General features: G+C 43.7%; 1 protein-coding gene across 9 annotated transcripts in view; it reads left to right on the plus strand.

Annotated features, from left to right (window-relative positions):
* The first annotated feature begins 1,355 nt into the window (after positions 1–1,355).
* The window catches only part of ATP6V0A1 (ATPase H+ transporting V0 subunit a1), a 56,988-nt gene continuing 39,368 nt past the window's right edge, over positions 1,356–18,975 (plus strand). For 2 of the 9 annotated variants that reach the window (XM_019550444.1, XM_019550446.1), the window contains exons 1-10: positions 1,361–1,466; positions 4,759–4,918; positions 5,212–5,290; positions 5,588–5,685; positions 6,656–6,784; positions 13,154–13,257; positions 14,240–14,366; positions 15,943–16,025; positions 16,941–17,034; positions 18,548–18,760. In XM_019550444.1, the coding sequence (XP_019405989.1) occupies positions 4,802–4,918; positions 5,212–5,290; positions 5,588–5,685; positions 6,656–6,784; positions 13,154–13,257; positions 14,240–14,366; positions 15,943–16,025; positions 16,941–17,034; positions 18,548–18,760 (1,044 nt within the window). In that variant the 5' untranslated portion in view covers positions 1,361–1,466; positions 4,759–4,801. Of the gene's footprint in view, positions 1,467–1,723; positions 1,790–4,757; positions 4,919–5,211; positions 5,291–5,587; positions 5,686–6,655; positions 6,785–13,153; positions 13,258–14,239; positions 14,367–15,942; positions 16,026–16,940; positions 17,035–18,547; positions 18,761–18,975 lie in introns of those variants that run through there. The other 7 variants (XM_019550442.1, XM_019550445.1, XM_019550448.1 and 4 more) reach the window with 7 other exon arrangements.

Below are 18,975 nucleotides of genomic sequence, written 5' to 3' on the forward strand. Positions count from 1 at the left end.
TCTTTGTGAAAAGGTTCCATTTACTGCATATAACTAGAAAACCTATTTTTTCCTGCCAGAACATTGGATCATCATTAACACATGCATCCAGCCACACGCCTTATTCTCCCCTGCATATCCCTGAAGCGATTTCTGTGGAGAACTGCCAAGTGCCGCCCATTGCGGACTTGTCATAACAATGTGATGTGCTGGTGCAAAGCGGTAACAGAACAAAACGGAGCAGTGTCTGACTGCAATATTCTGAGGTAACGCGATGCTGACAAAGGTGAGGCTTCAAGGCGAGCTGGTGACATCTTATCATCCAGGGTAACACCTTGTTGCTACTTAATGGGAAAGTACAAAGGACACTCCAAATCTGAGAGCTGTGCTGGTCAGATCTTACGATGACAGGCTGAGAGCCATGGGACTCTTTAGCCTGGAAAAGCGCAGGCTCAGGGGTGATCTGATGGCCACCTATAAGTTTATCAGAGGTGAACACCAGGATCTGGGGGAACGTCTGTTCACCAGAGCGCCCCAAGGGATGACGAGGTCGAACGGTCACAAACTCCTGCAAGACCGTTTCAGGCTGGACATAAGGAAGAATTTCTTTACTGTCCGAGCCCCCAAGGTCTGGAACAGTCTGCCATCGGAGGTGGTTCAAGCACCTACATTGAACACCTTCAAGAGTAAATTGGATGCTTATCTTGCTGGGATCCTATGACCCCAGCTGACTTCCTGCCCTTTGGGCAGGGGGCTGGACTCGATGATCTCCCAAGGTCCCTTCCAGCCCTGATGTCTATGAAATCTATGAAGTCAGCCAGAAGGCAGAGTAGAGATGTGCCTTTATCGACCAAAATATATAGAGAGCATGCAAACTGTTGTGAACAAGTGCATAGTTGCACTGCAGTGCTGCCCCAATGCAACGTAACGCAATGATATACTGCTGCGATACACCAACGGTGTGCCACTGCATGCTACTTGGATGCGACATATGGCTGCAAATGGATGATGCTAGGCTGCAGCGGTGGTCTACTCCCACGCCACCTGCCTGTGCATCCGAGGCACTGAGCCTGCCCTTGGGGCTTCTCATGACATCACTGCATCCCCTCAACACATCGTGTCAAAAGTGGTGACATCGGCTGGTTGTGCGGGGATATCATCACCAAATGTCGCGGTGACATCAGCGGCTTGGTTCCGGGGCCCGCCGCCCTGCCCTCCGCGAGGAGTGACCTGGGGGCAGAGGGGGTTGCACTCCAAGCGGCGCAACGAGGCCTACACTGAGGTCGGGGGTCACACACCGCCCTCACTTCCGGTCACGTGACCGGCCCCAGTGCCGGCTGCGAGCAAGACGGCTGCAGGCAGTCGCTAGGAGACACCTCCGCTCGCGCGCGGCGGAGGTACGTTTGCCTGCGCGGTGACGTCAGCGACGGGAGCAGCCGTGGATCAGCTGATTCTGCGGCGGCTGCTGCTGGGAGTGGTGGCTGCAGGTGAGGGGAGAGCGCGGTATGGGGACCGTGGCGGGGGCGGGAGAGGCCGAGGCCGGGTGGGGGGCGGTAGTGGCCTCTCAGGAATGGGGGCAACCCGGGGGCCCTGCCGGTCCGTGCGCATGAGCAGTGTGTGTGTGTGTGGGGGGGGGTTCTGTGGTGGTGGGCACCTGCTGGGGATCTCTAGCGCATGCACACACGGGGGCGAGCGCCGGACCCCAGGCCGGGCCTTCTAGCTGCTGGGACGAGGTGGGTGGGGGCAGGGGCAGGTGCGACTCCTCGGAATCCACCTAGGCCTCTTCAGGACTGAAATACCCAGTGCCTGGATTGGGTGGCTGCCCCAGTCCCCTTGCTCTGGTTTCTCATTCATTTAGTTCTTTTTTTTTTCCTTTTTACAGCCGAGACCCTTGACAGGGTGCTGTGGCTTTCTGCGGTACCTTGGGAGTCATTAAGGGGGGGCCGTGGGGTGCCAGCTGGGCCTGTGTGAATCCCGGGTTGTGCCCAGAGATGTACAGGCACCCACAGATTCCAACAGGACATGAGCGGCAGGGCTGCTCCAGTGCTGGGATTGCAGCGTGTTGGACAGAGCAGGCTCGATTAATGCAGTCTACTGCAGGACTGCAGTAGGAATTGCTGTGCTTCAGCAGACTCCAGCGTCTCGTCTGTCAGCGTCCCCTTGCTGAAAAATGGCCAGGGTGGGGCTTTAACTACAGCTCATTCAATGAGCACCCTCATCGCCATTTTTCAGTGTGGCAGTGCTGATTATAGTATCATAGTGCTTAGGGTCAGAAGGGACCTAAACAGATCATCAGGTCTGACCCCCTGCCCTGGGTCATATCACCCCAGCCAAATATCTGTCCAGCCTCCTCTTGAAGACCCCCAGGGTAGGAGAGAGTACCACCTCACTTGAGAGCCTATTCCAGAGCCTGGCAGCCCTAACTGTAAAGTAATATCTCCTGATGTCCAGCCTGAACCTTCTCTCTAACAATTTGTGGCTATTATTTGTAGTAACCCCTGGTGGTGCCTGGGGGAACAGAGCCTCCCCCAATTCTCACTGGTCCCCCCTGGTGAGTCTGTAAACGGCCACCAGATCCCCTCTCAGCGTCCCCATGCTGAAAAATGGCCGGGAAGGCTGAACAGGTTCAGGCCCTTCAGCCTCTCCTCGTAGGGCCTGCCCTGCTGCCCCCTGATCATGTGAGTGGCCCTCCTCTGGACCCTCTCAATGCTAGCCACATCCCCCTTGAAGTGTGGTACCCAGAACTGGATGCAGTACTCCAACTGTGGCCTGACTAGTGTCGCATAGAGGGGAAGGATCACCTCCCTGGATCTGCTCACAATGCATCTGTAGATGCACGACAAGGTACAGTTAGCCTTACTGACCATTTCCTCCTGATACGGGAGATGCTTCCGGAGCTCTAGTTAGAGTGGATGTAATTAAAATCCCCCCACACTCCTGGAGCATGTGCATAAATGTCCTGTAGCATTAAACCCTCCATGGGCTTCCCAAGCTTTGGATGACACATGAAACGCTCCAGTAGTTTTCTGTAGTCGAAAAAGAAAGCAAAGAGCTGGCATTGGGATCATGTAGTTGGGGCTGGTCCTAGTTTGAGCAGGGAGTGGACTAGATTAGCATTTCTCAACCTGTGGGTCATGACCCAAAACTGGGTTGCAGGAATATATAAAAGGGTTGCAAACAAACTTCAAAATAGATTCTCCTTTAAAGGAGAACAATGGGGAAATAGTGGCTTTTCCCTTGCAGGCTGGCAGAGCTGTAGCCTGAGAGGGTCTGCTTGGGGAGGCCCCCCACCCCACACACTGTGGGGTTAGGGTGGGAGGCAGCAGGTCAGGAGGGAGGAGCACTGGGTGGGAATGATCATTGTTTTTTATAAATGAGTCCTGCTACAAAAAAGGTTGAGAACCACTGGACTAGATGACCTCCTGAGGTCCCTTCCAGCAGTGACTTCCAGTGATTTTCCAAGGGTGACTTGGGTTGTGAACCACTTGGTTAGATGTTTATGGTTGTGTTTGTGTACATTGTAGTGGGGTTCATCCAGTTCTTTCTTTGTCTCTGTCATTTAAAAGGAGCTTTTTGGTTAAACCCAGACAGCAAACAAAATGAACCAAATCCCCTTGTCAGCTTCAACATTGGGGATGTTAACTTTTTATATACTTCGAAGTGGAGGATTGGGTTTTAATAGACATATAATTAAAAATCTCTGCTTGTGGGGTACCTGGCTGCATATGCAGTGCTTGGAGGGCTGAAGCACAGCATGTGCTGTACCAGCAACTAATTGTGCTTCAGTCTGAAGGCAGGAATCAGTGTGGTCAGAACAGAAGTGAAAACATCACTTATCTATATTTAGGCCCAAATAAAAATGGGAATATTAGATCAAAACAATTTAGCACCACTAATAACCTTGGACCTTCTTTTGGGACACATCGGTTTGGCACCTTACACTGCTTACTAAGATAATTTAATGAGCCTCAAGGTTTGGCTTTAAGGTGGAGCAGGAGTGGAAGCTAGTATACAAATTGGTAGCCAAATGGAGGGCAAATGAATATGCTTTCTGCTCCTAACAAAGATGCACTGTAAAGCAGCACTTGGTGTGCTAGACTTCCTGAAGAGTTCTAGTGTTGTGTGAGAGTAATGCTCTTGTGTTGTGCGAGAGCTTTTCCTTGCTAATTCAGAGATGCTGTCAGCTGATATTTGGATGCTTCTAGGATGACACTCCAGCAGGCAGCTTTCTAAGCCTGTTAGATGACATGCAAGTTGGCTTGCATCTGAGAGCTGCTCTTCAAGAGTAAAGCTTGGAGCGGAAGGAGGCAGCCCTTGGGAAACTACAACAAATTCTTTGTCCTGTTTTAGCTGTATGCGATGCCTTGCAGACCTCATGATGTGGCAGGTTCTCTCCCTCCTCTTTGCACTGTGGAACTATGGATAACATCTATTGTGACTTATGCAGGAGCGTTTCCTAATTAGGCTACGTAAGAGGCTTTCCTTGGATTGCAGAGAAATCAGTTAACTTCTAAAACCATGTATAAAAAGATTCCACATTCCCACTTCCAAATCGGGGCTCACCTTGGCTTTTGCTAGCTCCTTTTTCTGAGTGAGTGCCAACTATTTTGTTTAAATGTGGTGTAACAATATAGAGCTGGAACTTCTCACCATTATAGTGTGCATTTATTTATCCTGCTGAAAGAATTTCTTCTTTTTGCAGATGCATTTGTATAAAGGAATCTAGCCTTTCAGACCCTACTTTGGTTTCTCAGCTTTGAATTCTTTTCTTTTTTTAAGGTTATAATTCCACTCCTGACTTGACTGATACTTTCCTTCCGTCATGGGGGAACTCTTCCGGAGTGAGGAGATGACCCTGGCCCAGCTTTTCCTCCAGTCGGAAGCTGCCTATTGTTGTGTCAGCGAGTTAGGAGAACTTGGGAAAGTTCAGTTTCGTGATGTAAGTAGCTTTTTTCTTCTGTTTCTAAAATGTATCAAATTATAATCGTGGCTACTGTGGGTTTTATTTTTTTGCTTAATTATGACAATTTACTCTTTGCTAATTTGGTGTCCATTTGTGCTGAAGGAACATCTGCTGATTCCCTTTAGATATTTAATTGTCAGTAAAATAATTCATGTCACACAAAATGTCTTTGCCTTTGTCTCCAGAAAAATGCATGCAATATTCTTGACAATTAGTGGTAATGAACCTTCTCATTACACATTCCTAAGGAAATACATTTCTGTTTGCAGCTGAACCCAGATGTGAACGTGTTCCAGCGTAAATTTGTTAATGAAGTTAGAAGATGTGAAGAGATGGACCGAAAACTCAGTATGTCCTCATTTTATTTTGATATATTTCAGAATTCATACTAGTACCTAACCTTTCCTTGCAGAGACCCATCGTAACATGCCAAAGAAACTATAGCTCTGTTAAAGCAGCTAAGCAATGTGTATTCTGATTGAGTTGGTACTAAAAACAGAAGGGTGGCTTGAGTGGGGGGTTATGTTATTGCTTGTCAGGGAAGGGAAGGAGAAACTTAGGATGGCAGGAGCCGTGATATTGCAGTTTCTTGTCCTTATTTCTGTTAGTGAGTCTGATAGTGAAACACATTTTATCTCTCTCTAGGGTTTGTTGAGAAGGAAATTAAAAAAGCAAATATCCCGATCCTGGACACTGGTGAGAACCCAGAGGTGCCTTTTCCACGTGACATGATTGATTTGGAGGTAATGAGTTTAAAGCTATGTTGTAGTATATGAGACTGTCTACTCATACCAGTTAGAGTATTTGGAGTTTAGTGCAAAGTATGCAGGGCAGGGGTGGCAATTTCACCCTGGCCAGATCTGAGCCACAGTGGCTCCTCTTAGATCAGATCTGTGTGGTCATGTTTGGGGGCCAGCATGGGTTGGGCTGTACAGCAACACAGAGCCACATTTGGGCAGTGCAGAGCTAGGGGCATGTAACCGGTACAGAGCTCTGGCTTGGCATCTACACAAAAATATGTCTGGGCAGTGGCATGGAGCTGGAGCCAAGGGAGTGCAGCAGTGTGGATGTGGATGTGACTGTGGACGGCAGCCCCTCAGTTCTGTGCTGCTCCCCAAATGTGACTCTGTGCATCTACATGCCCTTGGCTCCATGCTGCCCAAATGTGGCTCTGTGCTGCCACACAACAGTAAAACTCTGATTTTAGTGTAGCTGCGTTAATTTATATCAGCTTAGAGTTGGGCCCACAAACATTATTTTGGTTCATGTGCTGTGTTGTATGCACACACATTGCTCTTTAAAAATGAAGGACCAAGTTTAGAACTCATGTGAACTGGTGCAACTGCTGACCTCATGAGAACTGTGCAAAATGACAGTTTGCAGTCATTTTGAAATCAATATGTAAAGAGACTCTACCAACCCAGAAAGAACACAGGTAATCTTTGTATAGAGCAAAGTTGGTGTTGTGTTTTTTTTGTTTTTTTTTTTTTGAAGCTCTCTCCTTGGGAAGGATGTGGAAAGGTCTAGCACAGGTCTGCAGTAGATATGCCACTTGCATCAAGCTGAAGTCTGCATTCCATAACTATATGCAACTGAATCTTAAAAAAAAAAAAATCTTACCCAGAATACAGTCATTAGTTGGGATTAGTACTGTTTGTTTTTTAGATTCATACTAAACTTTTATCTTTTATGTTTTCTCTTCCTCTACCATAGGCAAACTTTGAGAAAATTGAAAATGAGCTTAAAGAGATCAACACAAACCAGGAAGCTTTGAAGAGAAACTTCTTGGAGCTGACAGAGTTAAAATTTATACTGCGCAAAACACAGCAGTTTTTTGATGAGGTCAGAATATCGGGATTTATAATGCTTGGACAACTGGTCCTTCCGTTACAAATTTACCACTTTTATTTATTCTCTAGAGGCATTTTATTTATTTATTTATTTTCAGTTGCTATTTTGGAAAGCAATATCACGTTTATACTCTTGGTTTAAGAAGCTTTCTCAAATTATTTACCATTTTTATTTCATGCACACATAGTGAATCATGGTTTACATTTCCTGATTTTATTTTTGTATATATATATTTTTTTTACAGTCATTCACAGTAGAACACAAAACCAATCTCCACAATTAACTCTAAACAAAGTGTTGTTTCTAGGGGTGCACAGATAAAGATTATTATAATTTTTTTTTTTTTTTTACAATACCTGTGGCTGATACCAGTCTGACAGCTGATATGCAGCTTAGAGAGCAGCTTCCAGCTGGTAAGTCTGGAGTGGGGTTGAGGCCTCTATGGTGAGGGAGGGAATGGGGCAGGGGCAGGCTCTGCCCAGCCGGGGGACGGTGTGGGGCAGACCCACAGGCAGTTTGTCCAGGGGGCACAGAAAGGAGGGGAGGGGGGAGGTGGTTCCCTACACTGCATGCACCCCAGGGTAGGCATAGGGGGCATGTGCCCCTCTGAAGTTATGCATGGGATGGGGTGCCTGCTGCAGGCTTAAGGCCAGGTACTGCGCCAGCCTCTTGGTGGGGGACCGGGCCAGAGCTGCCCTTCAGGCAGGCAGCGCTGGGAAGGGGTGCTATGGGTGGGGCTACAGTGAATTTTTGGGTGGCTGTAGCCTCCCCATGTGCCTGTCCCTGTGCTCTCCACAGAAAGAAGCTGGTGCAGCTCCTGGCCTTGAGCCCGCAGTGGGCAGCCCACACTTGCCCCACACAGATCTGGGGGGCACATGCCCCCCATGCCTGCCTTGGGGGTGTGTGCAGCAGGAATCGCTGCCCTCCCTGCCCTTATGGCTCCACCCTGTGTCTTGCCCTGCCTTGGTTGGGCAGTGCCTACTCCTACCCCACTCCCTGCCTCAGAGTGGGGGCCTCAATCTGTCCCCCCCCATGCGCCTTACCCTCCACATACTGCTTCCCCCCCCCCCACAGACTTACTGGCTGGATGCTGCACTCCAAGCTTCCGGGCTGCATTCTTGGCCACGTACGTGCTGTGGCTGTGTACATGTATGCAGCATTTATTGGTGACTCTATTGACAATTGGCTTTTTTGGCCAATGGAGCCAATAATGTCAACTTTTCTTTTATCAGTGCCGATCTGATATTGACTGATATACTGGTACACCTCTAGTTATTTTCTATTTTTTTAAGAAACCTACACAGGCCAGAAAACCAAAAAAAAACCTCTGGTAGCATAGGCCCTTCTACAGTTCCAATGTGGTGCTGTTCTTTGTGTAAGTGTGTAATTATACCTCACAAAACTGCAGTGAGGGATGAATGTTAAGCTTTGGTGCAAGATCAGTTAGAAACTTAAATTTGTCATTGTGGGTTTAATTCAAAACCCATGCTAATGGAAAGATTCCTGTTGACTTGAGCTTTTGCTCAAACATTAAAATGCTCAGTCACAAAGTCTGGAGTAGAGCTGCTACTTTAAATCCCTAACAGTTGGACCTTTTTGTTTGCTAAACATTTGCCAAAATGTTTAGCACATACAAAACCAGTGCAAAAACTTTCTCCAGACAAGTTAAATACTACCTTATGTCACTAGTTACAGTAACAAAATAAAAGACTGGCAAATAAATTCCACGTGAAATAGACTTGAATCTTCCCTGTTTAAAACACAAGAACCTTAATCTTCAGCTTTCTTTAAGTGGAGAGCCTTTTTTTTCCCCTGTTTTCATTGCAGCATATGATCTGTTCCAACAACAGCCTAGAGTTTTAGCCCCCATAATTGTGAGGATAGAGAGTTTCTCCTGTTTAATTATCAAACTGCCATCCTTTGGCACTAGATGGCTTATCCATGAACAAGAAAATTACTGTTTAACTTTGAAGTTGTTTCCGTTCTGTGCATACACAGTCTTCATGGTTGATAATATGGGTGTTTCTGAATGATCAGTGAAGGGGTTTGGTACTGTATGATTAACTTGTCTTCAAGTGTTGAATGTCAGCTTGCAAATTACTGATTCTACTGGTCAGGGGCTGTGTGCCCAGATGGTGATAACCTGAATTCACTGTTTGACTGCACTAGGAGTTGTTGCCTGTCTGCCTGCCCTCATCGAACATGGAATTAAATGCAATTACTGTTTAAGACAAGTAAGCAGAACAGGAGGTGCTTAGCAATGATGTTGCACAAAATTTTAGTAATTAACACCTAGGTGACAGTCATCTTCAAGTTTAGCATTAATATAATTATTATTTATTTATTCTGTTCATTAGAAGCATGTTGCAAAGTAGTTCCTTGAGCTTTACTGCAGCTTGAGGACAACTTTTTTACATAGGTAACAATCTCTCTGATTAACCAGTCATAAGTATCGGCAGTTGCACAGCAGAACTTAACTTACAGCAAAGTAATATCACCTTAAGAGCTATAATAATTTACCACAATGGATATCAATTATAGTAAATTCCATGGGAGTTACCACATTTAGGACTGTAAACTTCAGTATATACAGCAGTTAACATATATATAGCAATTCAGTGTATTCAGCAATTAACATATAACCTGACTAGGTCTTGTGATTTGAGATCTGCCTTTAGGGGGGTTTTAGAGCCCTAACATTGCATGCATTAGCTTATATCATGAATGATGTTTTTGTTTCTTCACTAATGCCATTTGCACAGTGCCTTTAACACTTGAAGACCTTTGTAACTAAAAGATTGTATCTCTATGATAATAAATTACACAAGAAATGGCTCTCAATTGAAATTATTTTGACTCTTATTGTGTGTTCTAGAATATGTGAGCACTCAAGGAGGGAGAATGGCCAGAGTATTAGTTGTTTAAAAAAAGGGAAAAAAAAGAAGTGAACAAATGAGTGTGAAGCCATTTCTTGTCCATAACAACATGTTGATGATTATAATGATCCTTTTCTCAGTCTTCTTGTCTTTGCTTATGAAGAGCAGCATGAGCTGGAGAGATTTCTCTGAATCTTTTACCATAAGCACCCTAGAATATGTGAGCATAAAAGAAGACTGGAAAAGTAACGGTTAATGGCATGCAGTCCCTTGTTTCCCTTTCCTCTTAACTTTTTCTCACCATCTGCTTGTTTTTGTTTTTGTTTTGCATCTGTCATCCCCCTCTGGGTTCTGGGTTAAAAAGTTAGATGGTGAAATCAATCCCTTCTAGTTCTTGTGAGAAGTGAAGGAGTTTCCTTTGCACTGAAAGAGGCTTGAATTGTATGTGCTGCTCACAGTTATCCAGAGCATTTGCAGAAGAGACCTACCTACTGCTTGTTTTTTCTTTTTGCTAATTGAGAACAATGAAATTTAATTTTTAGAGTCTTAAAATTAATGGGGGCCTAATGTGTGCATAGTGACCAAGCATATCTTAAATGGATCAACATTAAACATTGCATCGTCCAATCTGTTGCTTTATTATGTATAGAAATGTGAAGGGTTGAGTTTCCCACCCCCCCTTAATTTGTAATTAAAATCATCCATGACAGTTAATTTATATTAGTGATGTTCCACTGCAAGCTGGTCAAGATCACAGTAGGGAAGGGACCCTGTAGAGTGATCAGTTCTCTCCTCATCCTGCAGCTTGGCTGGATCAATCTTGCTTTTGTGAAGTCTCCTGGCAGTCAGAATAGGTAGGCTAAAGTTAAATTTCATAGTAGTTGAATAACTCGACCTGCCAAAGATGAAATTCTCTGTTGCTAAGCCCTGCCCTCTGTAGGGCATGGAGCATCACTAACAATCTAGTAGCAGCACGTTTTCTTAGTAATAAATGCAATGCAAGCCTCTTTGTTAAAACTGATCCTGTTCTTTCTATCTGTTAGTTTTAGAAATGCTGCCACTTTACTTTCAAAGTATCATTTAGTTTTTGGTTTGCTGGGGTGGTGGGTGTCTGTCTGTCTGTCTGCGTTGGTTTGGGGCACCAAACTTGTCTCTCTTTGGTTATTTTCCTTCGTGAAACGTTAAGGTTTCCATACAGCTTACTCTAATTTGGCTTGATTGCCCAGGGTGTTGTGATGGATTGGATTGGCCCAGAAAATAAAACAGTTTTTTTTTCCTTATTAATCTTTTAAAAAGTAAACTGATGGTTACCTTAAAATCTTTCTTGGTTTTGGGGGTGGGCGTGGGAGTTCTTTTTTCATTTTTCCCCAGAACACCTGTAAATTGCAGCTAAATATTTGCAGTCAGGCAGCTGAGCTGCATGTGGTATGTCAGCCTTGCAAAATTCTCCTTGCCCAGGAAAAGTGAGTTTCTGGGTAGGCAAGTAAATCATCCTTCAGGAATTTCTCAGTATTGGAAATCATTGTGGGAAGAGGGAGACATGTGCAACTTCACTGTACAAGGCTGAGGTATGTACATGCAGCTTACATATTCAGTGCCACATTCTGCCTTCAGATGTGAGCAGCAAGCCCTCAGTGGATCAGTGGAAGACTCCCTCTCCTCCCCTTATACCTCTGAGGGTATAATATGGCCCTTATTAGTGCTGACCAGTTCCTTCATATCCCTTTTTTCATTGTATAACCTGTAGGGGTGGAAATTTTTGGCACAATTGCTGGCTCTGTCATATTAATGTAATGCAAGAGGGTGCCGTCTGAACATCCTCCTTCATTTGAGTTGTTGAAACAAGTTCTGTTTCCAGGAATTTGGGCCTGTGGGCTTGTCACTGTACATGACAAACTAAATTGCTTCCTATTTTATTGTCTGAAAAGCTAGGAAATACAGGGTGAGTGAGCTTTTTCATGTAGTGCCCCAGGAGAACTGTTGACATAGAACTAATTGGGTATAACTTGACCTAAGCACTCTGCTGCTGGATGGCCATCTATTCAAGTTCCTAAAATTCTAATGAAAAGCAAATGTGTGGTTTGCCAAACGCATATAGTTAAAGGTATCCTGCCTTTATGGGAGAGAACTTGACTTATCTGGTAATGACAGTAAGCAGCCAGGACTTGCATGTTTTATTACTGGCTCTGTTACTGATGTGCTGACCTTACGTGCTGAAAGGTGAAATAAGACCAAGGTTGCCAGTTAGTAAAATGAATAGGACACCATGTGCACGCATCAGTGGGACGTTATATACAATTTGAGTATAATAGGCCCAGTTTATAGTCTGCACTTCTATCATGTATTGAGGCAGATAAGTGTGTAACAGATTTCTTGCAGGTAACATTCTTCTGTTGCTGCATAGATCAGGCTATTTTTGAGAGACAGAATCCATACTGATAATAACATGCCATTTAAAAAGGCAATGTCAGTTAATAATACCCATAATACCTTGCTGGTATAGCAAATAGACAATGCTTCAGTTTTACTGTATATAAAAGAATATCTGTATATCTTCCCTTCATTTATTATTTTTCCAAAGTTCATGAAACAATGTTTATAGCATGAAGGGTCTCTCTTTCTGCTCTATTAACACAGGTGAGGCCTTACCTGGAGTACCATGTCCAGTTCTGGGCCTCTCACTTCAAGAAAGATGGAGACAGATTAGAAAGAGCCCAGCAGAGCATAACACAAACAGAGACATGAGAAGCATGAGTTATGAGGAGAGGATGAAAGAACTAGGATTATTTAGTCAGAAGAACCGAAAACTGAAAGGTGGTATGATAACCATCTTCAAATACCTGATAGGTGATGGATGTATGTAGAGATTAGACTATTTTCTGTAGCTGTAGGGGACGGGCCTGGAAGCCATAGCCTCAAACTGCAGCAGAGAAAATCTAAGTTGGAGATGAGGAGGGATTTTCTGACTATGAAGGTGGTTAAATGCTGAAACAGGCTATCTAGAGAAGTTGTGGCATCTCCATCCGTGGAATTTTTTAAGAACAGGTTAAATAAATATTTGGCTTGCATGGTTTAGTTAGGAATGACCCTGTCCTGAGCAGGGGACTGGACTACATGAACCTAAGGCCTACTTTCCTATGAACTCATGTTCCCAGGGAATGTTTTTAATTCTTGGTAACATAGCTTATACTTATGAAAACCAAAACATTTCCACCTCTTTTCAGAATATGACCCATCAGCACTTTGTTCTTGTGTTGCAGTTTCCAGACACTCCGCCCCACCCCCATAACCCAGAGCTTTGCTGAACCACTCTGCTTACCTCGTGTTTCTTTCCTCGTGTGATCCTTAGTCTCTGTTCTTTCATCTTTTTGTTCTGTTTTATTTTCTCTTTTCTTTCTTTGCCCCTTCAAGCTGTCTCCTGGTTCCTCGTTCCCTGCATGCCACTAACTAGTTTCATTAGATATTAATTGATTTGTGAATTCAGGCTGAATTGCATCATCAGCAGATGGCGGATCCAGATCTGTTGGAGGAATCCTCTTCGCTCCTGGATCCAAGTGAGGTGGGAAGAGGAGCCGCCTTACGGCTTGGGTAATGAGAATTTTTATGCCTTCTGTTTTCTGTTACTTGGCTTAATTATTTACTTCCATTTTTTGTGGAAGCCACAGTGCTTCAAGCCCAATCCTAAATTATCTTTCTACGTGGGGTTGGGAGGAGGGGTCTAAGCCTATAAAAGCTGGTCTGAAATCAGCTAGTGTTGATATTCATTCTTTCCTTGTCCTATGTGAGCTTATTTTCCAACCCCTACTAATCCCGGAAATAAGTAGCTGAAGGAGGGAATTTACAACTCTGTTGTCTTGTGGATCGGCACAGAAGGCTGCAACTAATCTATTCCCTAAGCAGCTAGGGCTTAATTTTCAAGCATGGTTAGCATTTGCAGCGTCCACTGAAGTCAGTAGGAACATTAGGTATAGCATATATCTGGAAAAATCCACTTTTTTTTAAATATCCTTTTTCTTAAACAGATTTCAGATTATCCTTGTTGCACACGTGCAGAAGCCATTGTTGTTTCTGTGTTGCCCTTTTATTTTGACCTGTGGGCTTTAATTGTTGGCTGTCTTGAAAGCAAATGCCCGTGGGCTTCTGTGGGTCAGCTTTGAGAGCAGTGTAGCCTGCTATCGCCTTCCTTGCTCTATGAAATCTTTGGCATCAAAGTTAACCAGAGTTGCGCGAGACTGACAGTAACAGGCATGGAAATTGTGTGACTAAGTGAAACGCATCAATTCAAGCTGTGCATTACTTTCTTAGTTGTTAATTTTGCAGATAGTAGGGTTTGTTCTCATAAAGAGCGTGAGGAGTAGTCCTAGCTTTTGGTATTGTACAGCTGTTGCCTCTGCTTTTTTGTGTGCGTGTTTGCTTATAACATTTTCCACTCTGACTAAAGAGTGAATTTAAAACAACTAGCTGGATTTATTAGTTATCAGTACAAAAGCAACAGAGGCTTCAGTCTTGTGTGTCTAAATTAAACTTTTTAGATGCAGTGCCTCAGTTTTTTCCCTCTCCCCTTCCACAGATTTGTGGCTGGTGTGATCAACCGTGAGAGAATCCCTACATTTGAGCGCATGTTGTGGCGAGTGTGTCGAGGGAACGTATTTCTGCGTCAGGCAGAAATTGAAAACCCCCTGGAGGATCCTGTAACGGTAAAAGAAACTGATATCTGTGGGGACAAAATACTGTGTAAGATCCCAAGTACCTGCCAGAATTTGTGAGACTAAGGTCCCAAATACCTGTGTGTATGAACAGAGGAACTTTACCCACGACCTTGGGGCTGAATCCTACTGTGAGCTCAATCAGGGCGAGACCTTGCGTGCATAGGATTCATTGCAGATGTAAGGCCTTGAATTATAAATGTCTGTGCTTGAGTAGCAGCTCCTCTCTCCTGTGACTCACATTCTTGGTTCTGTTCTTTGATTTATTTGTTTTTTTTAAATTCGGTGCCCATCACTGATACAGTATAGTGTTACACACTTTTTACTAAAAACAAACATCCTCCCCCCAAAAAAACAATAAAAAACCCCAACAACAACAAAAAACAAACCTTCTAGGCATACGCTACTGCAGTTAAATTATTTCTTGTATTGATTCTTCATTTTATCCCCCTTTTTTCCCCCCCCACCCTAGCCCCTCATCTTAGATTTGTTTTACAAGAGTGTTACAAGGTCAGGGTCTACATTTGTAACTTCTCCACAGTAGGGAATCTGTCTCTGTTTTGTAAAGTGTCATGACCATCTATGATGATGACAGAGTACAAATGGTACCCAGTGGAGACTTGGCAGTTCCTGTATTATTTCAGCACTAGTGAAAAAAAGTTGAGGCCTCAGGATGTTATAAAGGGGTTAACTAAATGTGAACGTCCAGGTCCATTACAGTAGGTCTGAGATCTGTTGGATTTCCTTATTTTAATGGTGATTGGTCTGGGAGAGGCACTAACTTTATTTCCTCTTTGTCAATTATTTAAGAAAATGAATAGCATCAATGTTGAAAGCTATGCAGCTTAAGCTCCTAGATGGTGTATAATAAAAAAAAAAACCACTGGGTTGCACTGGAACAAAGATTGAAATATTATTCAACTCTTTTTTCCATGCAAGTTTGCTTTCTTGCAGCATTCACTGCCAGTAGCTGAACTGAGTCATACTAGCTATCTAGCAGAGAGGAATTGCAGCCCTATTGTACAACACTTCCTTAACTTGAGGTTACACCTAATGTAATTATTTTCTGAAACATTACATGAAGTTTCCTCAGTAAGGTAGAATAACATTTTATCAACAAATGCAGGAAGGAGATTTGGATATCTAAACTAAAACAGCTGCAGAAAGAATGTGCTCCTGGAATTCTCTGGAGGTGCCTGGTTTTCGGACTCCTCTAAATACACTGCACATGTTGCGTTACTTCCATTCATTCTTTCACTTGCTGTTCAACTCTAGAGCAGGGTTGGCTGAAAGATGTGCCTCTTTGCATCCATACGTTTAAAAAAAAGATTTCTAATTTCCCCATAGTACCTAAAGCCCTTGGCTTCAATAAACTCAAAGGCTTCTAGACTTAGGTTAAAACAAAGCTGTTTTCTTAGTAGTGATAAGGCATTTTGTTGACTCTGTGCAGATGCAACTTCCTTACATACAGAAGGGAAAAAAGGCTGTTCCATAATTTGCTATAATCGCTAGTTCCTGTGTAGCACTGAGATTTTGCACTGCATCTGTTTTTTGCTTTTTGTTCTAGGGAGATTACGTGCACAAGTCTGTGTTTATCATCTTTTTCCAAGGTGACCAGCTGAAGAACAGAGTCAAGAAAATTTGTGAAGGGTAAGAATGCCTTGGATATTTTTATTGCTGGATTTTCATTTGTGCTTAGTACCTTTAAAATAATTTGCATACTTGCAATGCATATTGAAATCCAAATTACTTCTGAGAGAAATAATATTGTTAAAACTCTCATTAAACCTGAATTAGTCAGAAAAACCATGTGATGCAGTGTGCATCAGAATGAAGTTCTCTAGCTGACTCTTTCTTGACTTTGTAAATCTGTAATGAATGGTCCATGTATGTGTTACTGAAGTATATTGGACAATCAAAACTGCCTACTGCCTCCAGTTTTTAAATCTTAAAGTGGATGAACTGCTCTTGTTTTTGAAGGAGTATTCAGTCAAGCTCTTCAATGCAGCTTCCTGATGAATAGCAGTTAAACTGTCCCAATACACATTAGACTAAGACAGCTACTCTGCTAAATAAAGGTGCTATTGAAAATGCTCTTGGCTCCTAAGGTCACTATATATTAATTTCTCAGTCTTCAGGTTTTTTGGCTTGCAGCATGTACAGACATTCACTCTCCCAGGAGAAACTCTCTTGGGAGCTCTTTAACTCTGGTTGTTCCTAGATTAATTTAATCCTGGAGAAGTCACTTTTACTGTGGGAGAAAAATCTTGAACATCTGTATTCTTTTGGCTGCTTCTGGGAGAGCAGTGACCTGAGGCCTTATTCAGACTCAGACTTTCATATCTGTGACAGATATCATCTGGGGCATAACTTGGATAAGAAAGCCAGAGCATTCACTTAACAGTTCTGCTTTGAGCAAATTTGTGTAGTAGCCATCTGATATGAAGAACAGCTCTGCTCTTTGCTGAAAACCTTAAACTTTACTGTACACACTCTTTACTCAACGCTACTTGTGGCTCATGAACTGATTATCTTACTACTGGAAGTGGTTTGCATGTTTTACAGATTCCGTGCCTCCCTTTATCCCTGCCCAGAAACACCACAGGAAAGGAAGGAAATGGCTTCTGGAGTCAACACTAGGATTGAGGATCTGCAGATGGTATAACAGCACAGTGAATGGAGTCAATGCCACATTGTCATAGTAGAATCCTGGGCTGCTTAGATGGCTCTGAGTGTGGGATAGTGTTTGCTTGCAGATTGTTGGGCATATTAAATGTAGTCAGGCATAGGACCTGCTGGGGGGCTAGCAGTTTTTCAGAAGAGAACAGCTTTGTCTGCTCAGTTCCACTCATCAGCCCAGGTAGGGTAGTAAAGTGGATTTCATTCCACAAAAGTAAACCTCCTGTGGGTAAGTACTGCCATGGGTATTAATATTCATAGCAGCAGGTGCAGAGTTAATATGGAGGGGTGGATGGCAAGGAAGTATGTCTCCAAAGCCAGTAGCATGGATGAGTGAAGCTTGCTCCTCCAGGATCCTTGCAGGTGAAAATAGTCCAGTCTGTCTGTTTCCCAAATTAGTGAAAATACCAGCACTATTTTAAAGCTGACAGATTTCCTGCCTGTCTTTGTGCTTGCATGCCATGGTGCCAAGGAGAGCTTCTGCTTTTGAAAAAAAATTCCTTTAGTGCAACAGCTCTGGGTGTCAGTGAAAGCAGGAGCTGAATCAGCAACATGTGAAGCTGCCTGGTGCTGGCTCTGTCACATCTGATGCTTGCAGCTGAATTCACAGGAAGGGCAGTAAGTTGCTTTGTGAGGAAACTGACTAAGGGTTTTGATTGAGAGAGAGGTTTTTTTTTCCCCGGGTGGGTGTTGGATGCAAATGTTAAAGAAAAGAGGTTAAAACTGGGCTGCTGCTTAGCCAATATAAAGGTCAGCTCCCCAGTTTGAAGCTGCAGAGAACAGCTGTGTAGTAGCTGTCATAAAGTGGATAAGAATGCAGGATACATATGTTAACTTTCCCCATATACAGAATTTGCAGAAATGATGCTAGCTTAGGCTTTACAGTCAGTAACAATGACATAGCTTGAGCTCGATACATGTTCCAGTGATATTGCACATGCCAGAGCACATGGTTTATTTTTTTCTTGAACTTGTATTATGGCAGTTTTGAGAGCCAAATGTGGATGAATTCTAAACCCTTTTTAACACATCCTCCTTGTCTCCTTACCAAGATGGTGGTCCTGCATTTCATGGCTTACACATGGTCATTCCTTGACTGCGTCTTGGACAGTAAATGTCTATTAAGTTTCATGAAGCAAAAATCTCCCCTTGGGGTTCTGTGAAATGAACATTTTGCCTTTTGAATTATCTGCTGAAGATTGGACAGAGGAAGGACAATAGACTAAATAACTGTTTCCTGAGCTGCTTTTTGGGAGTAGTTTTTGGAGAGAGAGAGAGAGAGAGAGTGTGTGTGCAAATGCTCCAGCTTGCAACAATGATGATGGGGGGGGGGGAAGGATCTGCCTCTAAGTAGCGTTTTCTCCCTATTTCTTTATCAGTAGCAATGAGTTGGGTGCACTGCTAAGTGCTGTAAGTTTCAGCTACAACTGTGGGGTGTGCCACAATTCCCAGTTGAACACCTTGCTGCAATCTGTTCCACCCTTCTATGAAAGGTGCTGAACCAAACAGAGGATCATCGCCAGAGAGTTCTACAGGCAGCTGCTAAAAACATCCGTGTCTGGTTCATCAAAGTGCGCAAGATGAAAGCCATCTACCATACCCTGAACCTGTGCAACATTGACGTAACTCAGAAGTGTCTCATTGCTGAAGTCTGGTGTCCTGTTGCTGACCTTGATTCCATTCAGTTTGCTCTCAGAAGAGGAACGGTGAGCATCTCCCACATCTAGTATGACAGCAGTGACTGTTACCTACAAGGCCAGTCTTAGCAAATCTGGAATTAACTGGTTTGCCTGAAGAGCTGTATCTGGCTGGGTTTCTAAAGTATGTTCTTTCACAGAGGGCACTCTTACTTAACCCAGCTACCAGATCAACTCAAGAATTGTTGCAGAGGTGGAGACTACAATAGTGGAGTAAAGTACTG

Source organism: Crocodylus porosus, unplaced genomic scaffold (genome assembly GCF_001723895.1).
Source record: "Crocodylus porosus isolate Cpor-Errol unplaced genomic scaffold, CroPor_comp1, whole genome shotgun sequence".
Classification (NCBI taxonomy): Eukaryota; Metazoa; Chordata; order Crocodylia; family Crocodylidae; genus Crocodylus; species Crocodylus porosus.